The sequence below is a fragment of the Magnolia sinica genome, chromosome 16 (assembly GCF_029962835.1).
Source record: "Magnolia sinica isolate HGM2019 chromosome 16, MsV1, whole genome shotgun sequence".
Taxonomy (NCBI): Eukaryota; Viridiplantae; Streptophyta; class Magnoliopsida; order Magnoliales; family Magnoliaceae; genus Magnolia; species Magnolia sinica.
The window spans coordinates 2,918,852-2,938,313 of NC_080588.1; the positions used below are offsets into that span (position 1 = coordinate 2,918,852).

Sequence of the window (19,462 nt, forward strand, 5' to 3'; positions counted from 1 at the left end):
ACAAGTCAATAGCCAAATCCCTACTTAAGTGAGGTCACCAAGCTCTGTGGACCCCACCATGAAGCATGTGTTGTATCCATACCGTCCAACCATTTGTAGAGATCATTTTATGGCATTAAAAAGAGAATTAGATGGATTTAAATTTCAAGTGGACCCACCACAGAAAACCGTGGGAGTCGTCATACCACTGTTGAAACATTTATAGGCCCACGGTGATGTATTTTTGAGATCCATCCAATTCATAAATTAACATAGAGATAGATGAAGTGAAAACAAAAATATCAGCTTCATCCGAAACTCCTGTGGCCTCTAAGAAGTTTTGAATGGTGGATGTCACAGTCCCCACTATTTTCTATTGTAGGGTCCACTTGTACTTTAGATCTATCTAATTCTCTTTTTAATACAGTAAAACGATCTCTAAAAATGGTTGGACGGTGTGGATAAAACACATACATCATGGTGGGGTCCACAGAGCTTAGTAACGTCACTTTAGTAGCAATTTAGCAACTGACCTTGTCAGTATCCAATCAACGCCCCCATGAACTTCTTGCGAAAGGCTTTCGGAATCCGTGTCCGTACGTCTCTGGCTCCGAGAGGAGAGAAATGTTCACGTACAGCAGGGGAACTTTATATACCGTTGCTTTCTGTCCCGCCGACGTGTTACCTTCATGTAACATCTGATCCGTTCGAAAGATGGGATACACTCCAAAGATTCCTAAAGACGAAATCCAGGAAGGTCCATTCATAAGTAGAACTGCACCTTTGACGTCGGAAAATGGCCACTGGTCTGACTCATTGCACATGTATGATACTTTTACTAAGTGAACTGTTCTAGATTTTCCTGGATGTAATTCTATCTGTATGTTCCACGATTTTAACCGTTCGGATGTTTCACTCAAGCATCAGATCAGCAAAAAGTTGTATGTGAAAGTTAACACATCAGGATGTACGTCTACAATTCTCCGGAAACGGATTGGCTACTCCCCTGCCATTAGCCACGGCTGCTGGTCGGTGCTATCACTATGTGGCCCCACAATGATGTATGTGTATCATCCATGTTGTCCATCTAATTTTCTATATTACCGTATGATATGAGACAAAAAATGAGGCATATCCCAATTTCAAGTGGACCACATTACAGGAAACAATGTTGAATGAATGTCGACCATTAAAAACTTTTTGGGGGCCATAAACATTTTGGATCAAGCTGGTCTTTGATTTTTCCTTTTATCTAAGTCTGTATGATAATCAACAGATTGGATGTCAAATAAACAGTACAATGGGCTTTAGGAGGATTTTAATGGTAGATATTCAATCACTATTGTTTTTCTGCGGTGTGATCCACATGAGATCTATATTCCTCTCATTTTTGGGATCAGGCCCTAAAATGTTAGGTACAAAATGAATGAATGTAATGGATAAAACACATACATCATGGTGGGCCCACAGAGTACCGACCACCAGACACCAAGCCGGTGGTAGGTAAGTAGCCAATCCATTTCCATAGAAAGAGGGAAGCTAATATAGCTTAAACTTGTGCACCGATTAAGCCTTTAATGATGGGTATTCAGTCAACACTATTTCCTGCTATGTATTGGACTTGACATCTGATACAATCACATTTTTCAGAATCATATTATAAAATAAAATTTAAAAATAATTAAAGGACATGGAAAAGCACATACATCCCGGTAATCCCACAAAGCACTGATCACCAACCATTGGTTAGTTAGAGCAACCAATTAATGCACCATGCAAGTCCAACGGTCTATGATTTGGACCGTTAAATAAATGTGCCAAATAAATAAAATTAAACTAACTCCTACTAATTTATAGGTAAGATTAAGAAGTTTAAATGAGAGCGAAGATTATCTGGTATCGTCTTATCTCTTTATCCCATTTACATTTAAAGTCGAACCAGCTAAAGAAAAACAGAAAAAAAAATGGATTAAAAATCTTGTAAGAGTGATCCACTTAAAATTGTTATAAATGGATCCCATGTGCCCATATCAATGGCAGTACTACCTGTCAAGATCTAAAATCAGACCAAAGAAAACGAGTTCAGCAAGACCCGAATCAGATATGAGCCATAGGACCAAACTGAATCTTGCCCGTTGACAGGTCTTTCCACGGAATTGTTACTACCTGTGGGTCCATAGGGTCTCCACTGTGATTTATTGGTTTGATCCAAACCGTCCATCTATTCTTTAATATAATTTCATGATGCAAACCCAAAAATAAGATAAATCCAAGACTCAGGTGGACCACACGGTGGATATTAAACACCTACCACTGAAAACCTTTGGGGCGCTACAGTTTTGGATCAAGTTTATATTTTTGTTTTCCCTCATCAAGGTGCATGTCACCTGCTTATTTTTTGGATTGTAACGTAAAATGAAATGGGAAAATGGATGGACGGTGTGGATGAAACTAATACACTGTGGTTTGGGTAGATCCATTAAGGTCGGTGGATCTCCAACCACCGTGCCACTGTAATATATGTGTGCCCTACATCCACCCCTCCATTCATTTTGAGAGTTCATTTTTTCAAAATACGAAGCAGAGCCATTCTCAAGCAATAAGAAATCGTCTTGATTGAATCCCCACCGTTTAAAGCTCCATGAGGCTACCAAAATGTTTATTTGCCATCCAACCTGTTTATAAGATCACACAGAATTAAACGAAGAAACCACGTAAATATCAGCTTGATACAAAATTTCTATAGCTTATGAGAAGTTTTTAACGGTTGATTACCACTATTTCCTATTTTATGGTCCATTTGAGATTTAGATCGTTTTCATTTAAAAAATAATGAATTTTCAAAACGAATGGACGGCTTGGATATAAGTAAAATACATTCAAGGTGGGCCCCACGGTCAGATATCTCACCCCCCTCGGTGGATCCGCGGATGGACTGAAGCCACTCCCATCCGTCCAAAGCGGGGTAGTATTCAGCCCGCTTCCCTGACTCTCTCTCTCTCTCTCTCTCTCTCTCTCTCTATATGTGTATATATATATGCGAGCTAAAACCACTGACAGTCTCTCTCGAGATCGTCTGACGTAAAGAAATATGGTCAGGCTCGGCGGTTTCCTCTTCAAAACCCTTCTTCTCCTTCTCTTCGCTTTCAACACAATCCCTCTCAGCATCTATTTCTACCGATCCCATTTTACGGAAAACCGCGAATCAGTAAGGGAAAACCACCAATCCCTAACGGAAAACAGCCATCCTTTAACGGAAAGCCGTCCATCCCAAAACCCTCTAAAACCATGGCCATCTCTGCCCTCCTTCCTTTCATGGTTCCCAAACCCTAAGGTTCCTCCTCACTCCTGCGAGGGGTATTTCGGGAACGGATTCTCCCGCCGCATTGATCTCGTCCGTCGATATTCGGGAGATCACCCTGGGCGATCGGAGCCCGGGTGGTTCCGGTGCTTCTATAGCGAGACGCTGGAGAGCTCGGTCTGCGAGGGTGGGCGGGTTAGGATGAACCTGGACCGGATACGGATGTCATCTGGCGGTGAGGGGTTGGAGGAGGTGATCGGGCGGGCGGAGGAGGAGGAGCTCCCGTCTTTCGAGCAGGGGGCTTTTGAGATCGAGGCCCCGGGAGGGGTAATTGGGGATGATGGGCATGGATTGGCGGTTGTGAGCAAGGATTTTCTGGAGCGGTTTGTGCCGCAGGGGGCGGTTCATTACCACACAATGCAGTCGCTGCTCAGCTCAATGCGGTTTGTGGGGTCCGGCGATTTTGAGTGCTCGCAGGTCAGGTTCCAATCTCTTATTCGTTTCTTTCTGTTATTGTATTTGTTGTGGGATTTTGGGTTTTCTGTCTTACTACCTTCTGATGATAATCCATACGGCAATTGTAAGATAGTGGACTCATTTGGCTTAAAAGGCCTAGGCGTGCGCTAGAACACCTTTAATTAAGATTGGTTCCATTAGATCTTGGCTCTGGGGATATGAATGGCTTCGAATGTAACTGTTAATATTGCGCCTTTTACTACCACTAGAAACATCCTAGAGGAGACTAATGGTGGATGATTCATCGATTGGGAAGATTGGTAATTTGAGCATAGGAGTCCATAGAGACAAAAGGATACTATCTTGAATTATCCTGTAGTCTGGGTGAGGGGTGTGTGGGGAGTTAAATGAGGTAGACCAGAGCAGTAAGTGGGGGTATGGAATCTTCTCTATGTTTATGGCTGGAAGTCTAGTTGTTGAAGGTGATTCAAAGAATGTGATTACTTGTTTTTTTTTTTTTTTTTTTGTTTTTGGAGAGGTTCTGAGTACAATAACAAGTGATTACTTGGGTTACGGAAGAATTTCTTGGAACATTGGAGAAGCTTTCTTTTGTCTTGGATGAAATTCATCTCGTCTCTCTCGGTTAGTATTGCATTCGTCCATGTATCTAGAGAGGCGAGTGACAGGATGTGCTTGTGGTGGGTGCTTATAAAGTCTTTCTTTTGCTTCATGATAAGTGATAACTAAAAAAAGAAAAAAAGAGGGATCATGACTTTCTATTAAGATAATAGATATTCGGTTAGAGCAAAGTGTGGAATCGCCAACAACACCATCCTTAGCTAGGCCATCAGCTATATAATGTGGCTCCTGTTTATAGAATCTCCTTGTATTGGAACGATTGGCCCTTCCCCTTGGATGTACCTGTTGTTCTTGTTCTTTAGGGACTGTTTGTTTGGATTCTCAGTTGCATACTGTACAAGCTATTTTGGATAGGCAGCTTGTACATGGTTTGTCAAATCTTTTTTTTTTTTTTGCACATGAATGGAGAAATGTAGGTGCACTATGGGCTCAAAATTTTATTGTTAGAAAGGTTAGTGTATACTTGCTAAAAAGGTTGCATAAGGGTGAGGAAGCTTATGCCTGGTATGGTGGATGTGAACACAACGTTCCATGAACTTACATCACATTTTACAAATGTGCAACTGTCCATGTTCAATCATGCACGTGTGCCACATGTCCCTACAATCTTCACAAATAAAAAAGAAGAAGTTCCAGTGCTCTTGTTCTACGTGTTTTACAAGTAGGGAATGGTACAGCTAGTCCAATACAACATGACCCGTATAGCTTCTTCTGGACATCATCTGCTGGATGGGTGAGCTGTGGAATGGCCTTTAGTAATTTATCATTAACTACACACACACACACACACACACACACACACACACACTATGTTTGAGAGATAAAAAAGAATAGTAATAATAAATTTTATTGCCTTCCAGAAAAAAAAAGAAACACCTCTGTTGCTTAGCAAATCATATGGTTAATAAGTTACCATTAAAATTTTCTCATATTTGGGAAATGCATGCCTCAACTTTAATTTTATGCTTGAATGTTCCCTCTGCTCATAAGTCGTAGTTTTATTTGATAAGGTTAAGCTTTACAACTCTTTTGTACTTAGTATTGAGGATACAACACTTTTTCAAGTGTCTTTAACTAATCATATTCATTTTGCCCACATGTTTCTGTAGTTTTCAAGTAAATTTTCATTTTTATTGATTTGAATAGTTCCTATTGCAGTGGATTGAGGATCCAACACTTCTAGTGACACGTTTTGAGTACGCAAACATGTTCCACACAGTTACGGACTGGTATAGCGCATATGTTGCTTCTAGAGTTGCTCACTTGCCTAATCGGCCTCATTTGGTTTTTCTAGATGGGCATTGCAAGGTATTTATGCTTGATTTCCTTTGCATTTCATTTGTCATTATAGAGTAATTTGATTAGAAAAACGATTTGTACTTAAGTTATGTTGTCCCAAGTCCATCTCGCCATAGTTTATGGTCCACTCAGCAAATAACTTCCAACCTATCATCTTTGTGCTGCACCCAACCCTTCCAATAGGTTTGCCCCACCTTAAGGACCGCATTGTGCAAAAAATCAGTCACATGCACTTATCTGGTGGGCCACACCAGTGGAAACATTGTCTAGCCATTGATAAACAATAGAATACAAGTGTGGTCAGGTGAATGTGGCTGATTTTTCACAAGATGATCCTCATGATGCAAACAACCTATTGGAGGGGTTGGATGTCATGCACACATGAAAAGGTTGGAAGTTATCTGTTGGGTGGATGGGAACTTATGGTTAGTGGACAATAACTTGTTGTCCAACCAGTTGGACTCAGACTTTCTCTCACTTAATTAGCTTTTTAAAGAGTGCAAAGATACAACAAGAGGGTGGAATCAATTTCTGGACTACGAGATGGGGAAGGATTGATCCTTTCTATCTAATCTATCTGCTAGCAAATTTTCCTCTTTGCTAGCATAGGCAAACAGAATTTTTATCTTTGAGGAAAGGAAATGAATTTCATTGACTACAAAAGAGACCATCCATGGGTTGGCATGATCATTGATGGCCCACTTTATGACTTTAAGAGGGTCGCCTTCGACAACGATCAGGCCCTTATGCTTGCACCCCCTTTTTCATGGGGATGCGCTCTATTGGTAGCCATTGTAAGCTTACGGCAGTGCTGTGCAGAGGTGGGGCCCACGTGATGTGTATGCATCATCCACTCCATCCATCAGATGCATTACCTCAGAAAACCTCTAGGAATGAAAAATCAGTTAGATCAAAAGCTCAGGTGGGCCACAGAATAGGGAACAAGTTAAGATGGGACTCATACCCTTGATTTTCGCGGGGTTCTAACTAGATGCTAAACTGCCTGAGTTTTTGCCTAAGCTTTCATCCTGATCAGATGAAGGGGCCGAACGTCCTGGATTCCATATAAACAACATGGTTGGCTCCCCATGAAAATCAATGGTGGATGTCCCTACTCGCGTTGGTCCCTGTTCCGTGGCTCGCCTGCATTTTGCATCAGGATCCTTTTTTGGGTTCTGAGGATTATTATTATTATTATTTTTTGTTGAGATGATGCAACTGATGGATGGGCTGGACTGTGTTCACGCATCACGTTGGCCCCACTGGACTGCACCCCTTTTCATAATCTATGCCATCTTTCTAGAAAAAGGCCCAAATTCTAGCTCTTTATCTTCATCTCTCTCTCTCTCTCTCTCTACCCACACCTGATCGCTATTCCTTCTCTACATTCTTCAGACTCAGTTGGAAGAAACTTGGGAAGCAATGTTTTCAAGTTTGAGATATGCTAAAAATTTCAGTGGTCCAGTTTGCTTCCGCCATGTGATCCTCTCACCCTTGGGTTATGAGACAGCTCTGTTTAAGGGGCTGACTGAAACCATTAGATGTAAGGGAGCCCCTGCCCATGAACTACGGGAGAACCCAGATGATGGGAAGACGGCACGGTTATCAGAGTTTGGGGAAATCCTCAGATCAGCTTTAGGCCTTCCGGTGGATGATAGACAGGTGCCAAAGCCAGTGTCTGGCCACAATGTGCTTTTCGTGCGGCGAGAAGATTATTTAGCTCACCCTCGTCATGATGGCAAGGTCCAATCAAGGCTAAGCAATGAACAGGAGGTGTTAGATGCTCTAAAGAGCTGGGCCACCGCCGATCACTCAAAATGCAAAATAAATATCATCAATGGGTTGTTTGCTCACATGCCCATGAAAGAGCAGGTCCGTGCCATTGAGGAGGCTTCAGTCATTATAGGGGCCCATGGGGCGGGCCTCACTCACATAGTTGCTGCGTCGTCAAAGGCGGTGATTCTCGAGATCATCAGCAGCCAATACAGGCGTCCGCATTTCGCATTGATCTCGCAGTGGAGAGGGTTGGAATATCACGCCATCAATCTCCAGGGCTCATATGCGGAACCCAATGAAGTCATTGACAAGCTTAGCAGCATAATGAAGAATCTTGGGTGCTGAAAGACTTTGGTTTTCAGATGCATGTAGATCTTACCTCTCTTGTCAGAAGGCGGGCTCAGCAGCAGCACATGGGTGCAGATTTAGAATTCTCTAGCAATCCTCTGCATTTGGATCTTTAGCAATACAGTGAAATCATCTGACTGCTAGAAGTGCTTCCATGTTGCGGATCCAAAGTCAGCCTCCTTTGCAGCTGTTGTGCAGAACAATCTCTCCTTGGTTTGAGAATATGGAGGCTTTTGATCGGTGGGTTGTGCCCAAAATCCATCCTGACCATGTTCAACACTGGGAGTTGCAATGCCAGACAAAAGAGAAGTGGAGAGGAAGACTGAAGCAGCGGCCCGCCTGTAAATTTTTCAAAAGGAGTCGTGCCACTTTAACCCACTTCAGCAAAATACTGCCGGTTAGGTTAGTGATTAACCACTCATTTTTCTAATTTACCTCCAGTCGTATTCTCCAAACCCTCATTAAGGTTAGGTTTAGATGCGCTGTCTGTTTGAATTGCAATAGTCAGTTCCATAAAGTATGAATGACGGAGTAGTCATTACAGCAGCATCCAAATTGGAATCATGTTACTCTTTATGTTGGTTTGAGGTCTACTTCACTATTATGAATGTGCAATTACTGTTTGGTTATTTCATCCCTGTTGTGATTTAATTCAATAGCACATCCAAACACTGCCTAACGTATTAATGTCTTATTTTGGTTGTTTCAAGGTCTCATTGGAACTCCACTTAACTTACTGTCAATTTGTTTATTTTTTCTTAATGTTTGTGGGGAAAAGAATTATGAGGCGTCAATTTTTTGCAGGACAGTGCTTCCTGTTTCTACATTTATGACACCTTAATACAACTTTGCCAATCCACGGGATTTTGTACATGTGAGGCCCATTTTTCCCTGTGGGCCACACCTTCAATGGGGCGATGCTCTAAAATTTCCCTTCAATATTTGGCCCTTTATTCGCTGAATGTGGTGTACCTATGTTCCTTAGTGAGAAACAATATGTAACTTGTCTAGCCAGAATAGCATGTGTGAGCATTTAAATGCCCTATAGTTTCCTAATATTTCCAGCACACGGGTGTGTTCAAGTTCTAAGTCATTCAAACAGGTGGCCCCACCATGTGCTTTTGACCCAAAATCAGAATGATCCTGCATTGGTAATACCTGTATGAAAGATGAATGCTTACAGTTCTAGGTCATTCAAACAGGTGGCCCCACCATGTGTTTTTGACCCAAAATAAGAATGATCCTGCATTGGTAATACCTGTATGCAAGATGAATGCTTATGGTACCCGATCTCGGGCCATCCATAAGTGGAGTCCAATAGGAAGGTATGGTCCCAAACACAAGTGAAACCCACTCTGTACTAGTAGATATGGTACAGCGGGATGAACAGATCCATGCATTTATTGGGTTCTAATAAGGGGTTATTTTTCAAAAATCAAACTTGTTAGAAAATCCATTGTCACTTTTTTCAATTTACTGTACTCAATATTTGGCCATTATCTATTTGTTTTCTATTAGGTTCATCAGATTGAGTAATAGATATATATATATGTTTTTTCATACATTACACCAGCTATGTTATGGTTCATCTTAAGGATGGATCCAGTTGCGGTGTGTCTACATGATGCATACCATTCAAACATGTGCACCACGGAGAGATGGCTCCATCACATTCTGGTTTCTTAGGATCTTCCATAATTTCTCCCACGCAATTACTAACATGGATGAAAGCATTGTCTGAAACTGAATACTTTTTCGCCCAATGGCACGAGAGAATCGCACCATGAACCGCCATCACCTATTAGATGTCCATATTTGAGGAAGGTAAGAATTCAGATCTGTTGGTGATTCTAGAGCCTTTTTTTTTTCTCCTTAAAAACCAGTAGTGTATACTATCCGATGTGTTTAGGAGAACATGGATGATACAATACCCAAAATGCCGATTCTGGCTTTTATCAAACGAAAAGAAAGTCAGAAAATTGGAGTAAATGGAAATATTAGAGAGGGCTGCCGCACATGCAGATCCTATTAACACATTAGATTGTTAAAGTTACCCATTATGCATGTGTCTTGAGTCTTGACCGGAGATCAAGGTGATTATTCTACATTGGTAATACTTGTGTGAAAGAGGAATGCATCTGGTACTCGATTTTAGACCATTCATAGATGGAATCCACCTGGAAGATCTGGCCCCAATCACAAGTGAAACACACTTGTTATTTGGGCACTCATATGACATGGTACATGTGCCTATATTGTTAGAATAATTTACTTGAGTCGTCCACTGGATCATCATCATCTAAGCTTTATCTCAATTAATTGGGGGTTGGCTACATGAATCATTTTCCGCCATTCCACTCTATGAAGGGCCATAACTTCAGTTAGACTATAGGTTAGGTTGTCAAGTCTTTTCTTACTACCTCCAACCATGTCCTTTTGGGCTTTCCCCTTGCCTTTTTAGAGCCCTTCAATTTGCACTGCCTCACTCCCTAAGTGGCCTAGGTCTTTGGTCGATTTAAGCATCCGAATGGTAGGAAATAATTGTACAGGGCTGATTACATTTATTGGATCTTAATATGGGCTGTCTTGTTAGACAAACCATCATCACATATATTCAATTTCCCTATTCAATAATTGACCATTAACCATTTGTTTTCTACCATAACCCTGATGGTCATTGATTATACAGGCCCTGTCTGTGTTAGGATTCAGTATATGGATGGGATCTGATTGATGCATATGCACTATGGAGAGATGGCTCTACCTTTTGCTGGTTCCTTAGGATCTCCTGTCAAATGATTTCTAACATGGATTAAGTATTCTCTGAAACTGATACACTTTTGCCTGCAGGTAGGGCTGTCGGACGGGTACCTGGACCCGTAGGTACCCAATGGATCCAACCTAATTTTAATGGTTATGGGTACCATCCTTAGGACCCATTGAGAAATCGGTTTGGGTCTCACTTTTTTGAACCCGGTTAAAAATTGGGTCTAGTCAGTTCACGTTGGGTCCATGTGATGGACTCGGCTAAAGTCAGTTCAATATGGGTCTACTCAGGTACAGCTAGTTTTATATATATATATATATATATATATATATATATATATATATATATAATATTGTGCATTGTATTATTTAATACATATTAGCAACAGAATGTGGTTGTAAGCCACATGCATGAGAGGGAGGGAGGGAGATTTTAAAATATTCTGACTTTATTGCAATATTATCAAGATATTAACTCGAAAATAGTAAGAGCATTCAAGAATATAAATATAAATATGAGGCGGTCTCAAGTCCAACCAACTTTGGTTGCTTTCCTACCATGCTTTTGACTCAAGGCGAATCAGTGCTCATGGTCTTAAGAATGCAAATCAAAGTAGTATAATAATAATGAGGACATAAAAGTCACCTATGGGACCAACATACATCGCAACTGGATTAGAATCTATCCATTACTTTTAAGTAATTGGTCCCATAGAATGCATGGCTCAATTCAGATGTTGTGAATAATCAAATGTTTGTTGTCTATGTGATCATCATGCATGATCTACCCGATTAACCGATGATCCATTCCCACTATGAGACATAGGCTTACACGATCTGATAGGGTACAGGGCTGATCGTGCTGATTTATGTGAGTTCTTATCTTTATCATCTCATGAATAGGTACATCTCATATGTACATGCATTTTGCTATGTATCATTTTTTTTTTTTTTTTACATTGCACTCACACTATGGTGGGATTTCACCACAATGGGTACTCAAACCCATGACCTCGTGTTGAAACTCTGGTGAGTCTACGACGGAGGCATGAGTAAGGACCCCCAATATGTATCACTTCATTGTGCATGCTACACCGTGGTCTACGCCATGCGAGAAGTAGATCACATTCATGTGCACACATGATCATAAAATGATCACATCCATACATATAAACTTAAACATTAAAATCTGCAAATTTCGGCAACATCTCCTCATAAAGGCCAATATAAACATTCACATGCACACATTATCATGAAATGATCACATCTATACATATAAACTTAAACATCCAAAAATTCTTAATATGATCCAATAAATGAATATGTACAGTGTCAATAATAGTCTGATGGGCTGCAGAAAATCTACAAACTCAAACATTCACAATGCTAAAACTTAATAAATTTGTGATATAAGGTAGGGTAGCCAAATAATCAATAAAACAATAAGATAAAAACTGAAAAATAAATAAATTGTTAAATGAGAATTGTTATTTTTTAATTATACAAAATTGTAGTTTGGGAAGTTTTGCATGCTGACCAGATCCTTAAAGACATTGGTTTTTCTACTATGATAGCGTACAACAATAGTAAAATAGTAAAAATCAAAACAATCAGACGCATGAGGATGGGATTTGTATGCCGGAAGAAGTGCCTATAACATTAGAACAAGTAGATAGAGCTGCTCCTGGTCCTGTATACTTTAAGAAGATGTCTGTGAGGTGTACATTCTGGCATGGCACGCCTTTGCTGCACAAGAGCTTGACTGCGACCTGTGATGCCGACGTTCCCTTGATGTTCTTGAAAATAACTTGGCTAACCCGAACACGGGACGGTGGCTGCGGACCAACAGGTGAAATGCATGTTTGTGTCATTCCCATGCACTGAAACCATATGGACAAGACTCTCAAGTGTCTGGTGGGGGCCATTTGAAAAGATGGTGCAAAAATCAATGGTTGGAATCATGTGGTCGGTGCCATTTGGGTACTCTTGAAGTCCATGATTTTATGCTGTGTTTATGGTCCACCCAAAGAATAACATCCAACCATCCAATAGGTTTTCCCACTATGAAGATTGGCTGGTGCAAAAATCGGCCTCATCCACTAATTAGGTGGGCCGGACCATAGAAGATAATTCTTGGCCGTTGATAAATAACAAAATACAAGTGCGGTTCACTCGGTGAGTGGATGTGGCTGATTTTTGCACATGGTAATCTGAATGATTGGGCCAACCTATTGGACGGGTTGGATGTGGCACACACATGAAAGGTAGGAAGTTGCTGGGTGGATGTAAATTATGGTGCAACCAGTTGGACTTGAAACCTTCTTACACACACGAACGCACAAACTACTTGCCCGTGGGCCTCTCAATGAAAAGTGTCGGAAATCCAAACCATGTGTCATACGTGGTTCGAACCACTAGTGTCAAAGGAGGCCTAAAACCTCTTAAAATCATGTGGTGGGCCCCACCGGAATTCTAGAATGGCCCGATTTTGTGTGTGTGTGTGTGTGTGTGTGTGTGTGTGTGTGTTCCCTCATTTTAATTTGGACGCCCACCATGATTTGGTTGGATGGTGTTAAGCCAACATTGGTGTCCTCTCTCTCTGCCATCCCCTTTGTGGGACCCACCTAAATTATGGATCGGGCTTATTTTTGGGCCTAACATGGCATAACGTGCTTGATGCATGGCTTGGACTCTGTAACGCTTTATTGTGGGGCCCACAAGGTCAATTGCATGGTAACTTATCATGCAGTCGATTGCATGTGAACGTTTCTCTCTCTCTCACTGACACACACACACACACAGAGGGAGAGTAGTATAATAAAAAACAAAGGCACCCAATTCATCAAAATGTATAAACATTAAAACAAAATGCAAGAGAGAGATAAGAGTGGTATTTATCGTCGACATTGGAAATTTCACCTTATTGCATGGCCCAACTGTTGCATTAAGAACCATAACAGGCTCTGAGCTGCAGTTTAATGCATTCTCTTCATCATCTCTAGTATATGAGACCCTTGATAATGTTGGAACTGCCATACTTGTATACGCCCCAAGGCTATATGGCTATTTAAAGTTAACATATCTCAAGATACATGATATGCATCATTGGCTAGTATTCTGAAGCCCTATGGGCCATTCGAGATGCTTATATGCTGAAGGCTATCCTTATTTACCTCAGTTTGATTGATAATTTCAATACTTTGAAGATGAATAACCATAAACTAGGATTTATATACATCACTTTCATTTATATATTTTATACCAGGTAATAAATTATTTTACTCGTTTTTACTTTTCAATCAAGGGTTTTTCTGCTATGATTAATCAAGGACCTGTGCTACATTTCAACTTAGAATGTATTTTGTTTCGATTAATGAAAGCCTCCCAATATAGTTATATTAGAGTGCATATCATTTATAGTGGAGTTAATAATAGCAGAATATCAAACCATAATGAAAAAAAGACAATTGTAGAGAGAGAGAGAGAGAGAGAGAGAGAGAGAGGCAATTGTGGAGAGAGTGTGTGAAAAAAAGGCTTGTGGAGAGAGAGAGAGAGAGAGACCCAATTCATCAAAATGCATGGAGAAACTATGAAAGAGAGAATACCTTGGGGCTGCAAGATTCTGTTGGGCAGTACTCTTGGTCTATGATGATAGGATTGTACACATTATTCATGACTATATTCTCAAACAGAAATTTTGAAGCACTACTTGGAGGTGAATCTGGCCATGTTTTGATCCTTAGGCCATTGGTGGTTCCTGTGAGGGTGCAGTTTTTCACTCTCACTCCGATAACATCATCTTCATTCTGATATTTTCCAAGGCTACCAACACTAATACCATGGCCCGGCCCACATGTGACACCCAACACTGTTACATTGTAACTACCCTCCCCAATGGAGATGCAATCGTCACCAGTTCCTATTATGGTTTTGGAGATCTTGACGCCATTTGAGTCCCCTATGTGGATTCCATCTGTGTTTGGGCTCTCTTTTGGTGAAATTATCTTCAAGGCTTGGAGCTTGATGTTGGTAGATTGGAAAACTACAAAGTGGTAGAACTTTGGGTTGATCGATGATATGCGACGGATATTTGCGCCTGTGACATAGCTGAGCTTGACTGACTGCAATGAGAAAACATGATTTTGGTTAGCTGTGTGTTGTATGCATGCATCGTTGCATGATCTATGATAGTAAATGTGAAGGGTTACCATTTATATATAAGATGATCATTTTGTCAATGAAATACATGGTATAAGTGTGTGTGTGTGTGTGTGTGTGTGTGTGTGTGTGACAGGCCCCTGCATGATATCTATGCCATGGAGAACCATTCTCAAAGGAAGTCAAGCAATAGGGTCGAGATAGGGCAAAGACAACCAAAGGCATGCTACAACTTGTTATTGGAATCACTCACACAAGATGTCATTGGAAAGCTATTGACAATTCCTGTATCTTAGCCAATTCCAAACAATATATCATTAGAAAGCTATTGACAAGTCATATATCTTAGCCAATTCCAAAGGTATTGGTTTGCAAATGGTGCGGTAAACATCAGTCATTATATTTAGCAGTCAAAATTGAGTATGAAGTCAAAATGATTTTACTAATTTTTAGCCATTTTAAAGTCGCTATAGCTTAAAATCCTTTTTTGTGTCATTTAAAATAAATTGAGCTAGTTTAGATGTCATTTTATTTTTAGAAAGTTTCTTATTTTTTAGAAGTTTACTATTTCAGGAAGTTATGCATCTTAAGGCTCGTATAGGCTATATCAATTGCATTATGTTAGAGCAAGTAGACGTACACCTGCAGTATCTTATACTCTTAGCAAGAATTCATTCATTATTCTCATTAAAATTATTATTTTTAGATATTTTATACTATGTGGATTTAAGGATTATCTTAGAGGAAGAACACAGCGATTTCTCCACCTTTCACCATGCACCCACTGCATAACCTTTTCCATGCAAGTGTGGCGAACTTTAGGAATAGCCAGGCCGGTTCTCAGTTTATGACCCAGCCCAGCAGGTAGACTGGTGATGGGCTAGCCTGGCCCAACCCATTCCCCATTTGGGCTAGCTATGTCTTGGATTCAAATCATGGGTTGGACTTGTGCAGGCCTCAGATCATGGGCTCTAGAAGCTCACCGTCGGCAAAAGCTTGCAATATGCATTGTAGGAGCATTGATTTTGTGGCCAGGCCGAAGCTCCTTGGCCATCGAAAGTCCCGCCTCCCGACACCTTCAGTCCATGGATGTGTTGGAAATGGATCCAAACACCATCTTTGTATTGGTCCACATCGACTGTAGCCTTCACTACTCCTTGGATTTGAACTTCCACTGGGGCCCTACATGGGCCTATCAATGCAGCTGGGCCCATCAGGAATGTCCCTTGTGGGATGACGATCTTTGCTACTCTCTTTCCCGGCCATGCACACGCCGCCTTCCAAGCATTCATCATAGCCTGCAAGATAAATCGGTGTCGTTTTAGTATTACATGGATGTTTTGTCTTAGACCATGTTTGGATGCAATGTGAAACTGAAATGAAAGTTTAATGAAAGCCCAATAGGTTAAATTATTGTTATCTATTATACTATGAAATTTCATGATATTTGGTGCTACCAAACACACCCAAAAATGTTATGAGGTTTGGCGAGTCAACCCTTGTCATGATTTTTCTGAGTCTTACCTGGATAGTGACTAAATTGAGCTTTTTTCAGATTCAAGTCGACTCAGTGAGTTGACTTGCAAAATATTATGATGTTTTGTGCAACCAAACACGCACTAAAATATAGTAGTGCATAAAAATTGTTGAATTTTGGTAAGTCGAGTCGTGTTGTGATTTTTCTGATTCTTGCCCTAATGGTGAGTAAATCGAGCTTTTCTCAGAGTTGAGTTGACTCGGCGAGTCAACTCTTTTTTTTTTTAGTTTTAAAAATATGCAAATGAAATGATGTTGGCCCGATGGAAAGTACACCTTTGTGTGGTATGAATTCCAAATTGACATGTGTGCCTTTGTATTGATGATGTATGTGTCTCATCCACACGGTCATTTTAGGGCATGAGCAAGTATATCCAAAGCTCAAGTGGACCACACCACAGGAAACCGTGGGAATTGAATGCCTATTATCGAAAACTTCATGGGGGCCACAGAAGTTTTGGATAAGATGATATTTGTATTTTCCCTTCATCCATGTCTACCTTTTGAACAGGTTAGATGACAAATAAACGTCACTGTGGGCCCCGAGAAGTTTTCAACAGTAGGTGTTCAATTTCCACTGTTTCCTTTGGTGTGGTCCACTTGAACTTTGGATATACTTCACTTTTGGGATCATTACCTAAAATGAGCTGAAAAAATGGATGGACAGTGTGGATAAGACACACATCATGGTGGGCCCCACTGGCTATGCATGCGGCAGTTGTAAGCTGGAATAGGAGGGATGCAACTGCAACACATTACATAGCACATTATTTGCAGCTAAAAAATTAGAGTATCCCATTAGGCCATTACGTTGTTTTTGAGAAATTTACTATTTTTTTTTTTTAATTTTTTTATTTTAGGTTTTGGACCAATATGAGACAGATCTAACACTTAAGTGGGTCATACTACTTGAAACAATGTCACTAAACATTCACTGTTGAAATAGTCATATGCCCACATTGTATTTTTAAAATATCCACCCTAACCAACTGTTTTTTCATATGATCTTATGGGGGTGTCGAGTGACCTTATAATCAGTTTGGATGGCATATAATAAGCATGGTGGGCCATGGGAAGATTTTAATGGCAGTCCTTCAATTTCCATTGTTTCCTTTGGTGTGGCCCACTATTATGCTTTGGATCTACCTCAATTTTTAGCCGAGTCACTAATATGAGCTGAAATAATGGATGGACGGAGTGGATTCTCAACACGCATCACTGTAGCCCTTGCCTACATGACTAGGTCCAGCAAAGGTTTCAATGGTAGGTAGGCATTGTACTTGGGAATGTTTCATGCTGTTTGGCCACAAAAGTTTTGGATCAAGCACATATTTTTGTTTTCCCTTCATCCCGGTTGGATGGAAAATAAACGTTACGGTGGGCCTTAGGAAGTTTTTAATGGTGGACGTTCAATCACCATTGTTTTCTGTGGTGTGGTTCACCTGAAATTTGGATCTAGTTTATTTTTGGGCCAATATCCTAAAATGAACTGTCAAAATGGATGGACGGAGTGGATACATAACACAAACATCAAAGTGGGCCCCACGGTTACAGTATTACTAGACTGTATGTTTCAATAATGGAAGATGGAGACTTCTTGGGTGAGTTGTGTTAAAACACACATTATCTGCTCAATAAGTAGAAATCATGGTAAGTAACTTGAAGCATAATTAGCATATTTAACGTAACTTACCATCCAAGCACGGCCTAAGTGTCTATGGTCCACTTAGCAAATAACTTTCAACCTATCATATATGGGGAACATCCAGCCTTTCCAATAGGTTGTCCCCACCGTAAGGATCTCCTTGTACAAAAATCAACCCCATCCACTTATTAGGTGTCCCACACTATGGAAAACAATATCTACCCATTGATGAATATCAAAATAGAAGTCTGGTCCACTTCTGATTAGATGTGGCTGATTTTTGCATAACGTGATACTCATGAAGCAGACAACTCATTGGACGGGTTAGATCTAGTGCACACATGAAAGCTTAGAAGTTATCTACTAGGTGGATGGTAACTTATGGTCCAATAGGTTGAACTTGAGACCTTATCTTCAGTGATACATGTTAAGACACTTGAGTCTTTTACTTGAGAAAATATAAATTACTAAAAAGTACATATAAAAAACACTATGGATAATTGAGCTGTAAGGGCAAATTCGGAAACTAAAATAGGTTGAAACTCCTTTTCATTAGTATCATAGAAAACATCTTAAATTATTATTATTATTATTAAAGTTAACCAAGTTGGTGAGTCGACTCAGTGAGTCTTGTTGAGTCATTTCTTAATAAGTCGTCGAATCGAGTTGACTCGGCCGAGTTTTGACTCAAGTCTGCGAGTTTTAGAACCATGAATGGGGATACATTTTAAACTATCATGTCCCATATGTTGTGTGCATGGATATGGGTGGGTCACCTGAGCACTATCAGTTGCACCGTCGGCTACGGCCCCATAGGCCGCCACATCGAATTCTTTCGATGGGCGTTTCCATCTGGCAGAATGCGCCCCATTTCGCTTCCCATGAGAGATTCTAACTCGATTGCTTGATCTCCTCACCACAGCTCCATGGCGCCTTTCACGGATGATCTTGAGTGGGCCATTCGCTTCGACGGCAAATGTGGTCAAGAACAAGAAGACCAACATGCATATTTTCGAGGCATTGGTTGCGATCCGGCCCATTTTGGATTGTCCAAGATGGTAACTCGGTTGTGATAGCCCCTCCTTTTCTCCTTTTCTCTTGATTTAAAAATAAAAAAAAATAAAAAATCAGTGAATGGAATGAGCAAACCGTTCTCTTGGTTTTATACTGTTATTACAGCATGGTTAACGTGCTCTCTCTCTCTCTCTCTCTCTCTCTCTCTCTCTCCATTTTGATGGGACTTCTTGCAACTCCAACCACTAACTTTCATAATTTGAGTGTTACGTACCACCATGCACTTTTCTTTTTTTAATTTTATTTTTCTTACTAGAAATCAATTGAGCACATGCAAATGCACGTGGAACACAAGTTTTTTTTTTTTTTTTAAATATTTTACTGTAAAAATAATAATTTTGAAGTATTAAAAGACATTTTTAATTAAGATATATGTTTAATTAAAAGAGTGATTTGTGGCTCGCAAACAATGGACAGTTGTAACAAATTAGCCTTATTTAAAGAGTTAGGATTTGGACCATGCCTTGCTCGTATTTATAACAATG

General features: G+C 40.3%; 2 protein-coding genes across 2 annotated transcripts; one reads left to right on the plus strand and one right to left on the minus strand.

The window, feature by feature from the left end:
- The first annotated feature begins 3,019 nt into the window (after window positions 1–3,019).
- On the plus strand, window positions 3,020–8,534 carry LOC131229099 (beta-1,2-xylosyltransferase RCN11). Its single transcript, XM_058224968.1, has 3 exons — window positions 3,020–3,757; window positions 5,534–5,683; window positions 7,070–8,534. The coding sequence occupies exons 1-3, from the start codon at window positions 3,071–3,073 to the stop codon at window positions 7,793–7,795; spliced, it is 1,563 nt and encodes a 520-aa protein (XP_058080951.1). The 5' UTR covers window positions 3,020–3,070; the 3' UTR covers window positions 7,796–8,534.
- Window positions 8,535–11,840: 3,306 nt separating this feature from the next.
- Window positions 11,841–19,002, minus strand: LOC131229489 (exopolygalacturonase-like). Its single transcript, XM_058225454.1, has 4 exons — window positions 18,680–19,002; window positions 15,706–16,020; window positions 14,170–14,685; window positions 11,841–12,399 (listed from the first exon to the last, which is right to left on the minus strand). Exons 1-4 carry the CDS (start codon window positions 18,941–18,943, stop codon window positions 12,175–12,177), a joined length of 1,320 nt encoding a protein of 439 aa, XP_058081437.1. The 5' UTR covers window positions 18,944–19,002; the 3' UTR covers window positions 11,841–12,174.
- Window positions 19,003–19,462: the final 460 nt, after the last annotated feature.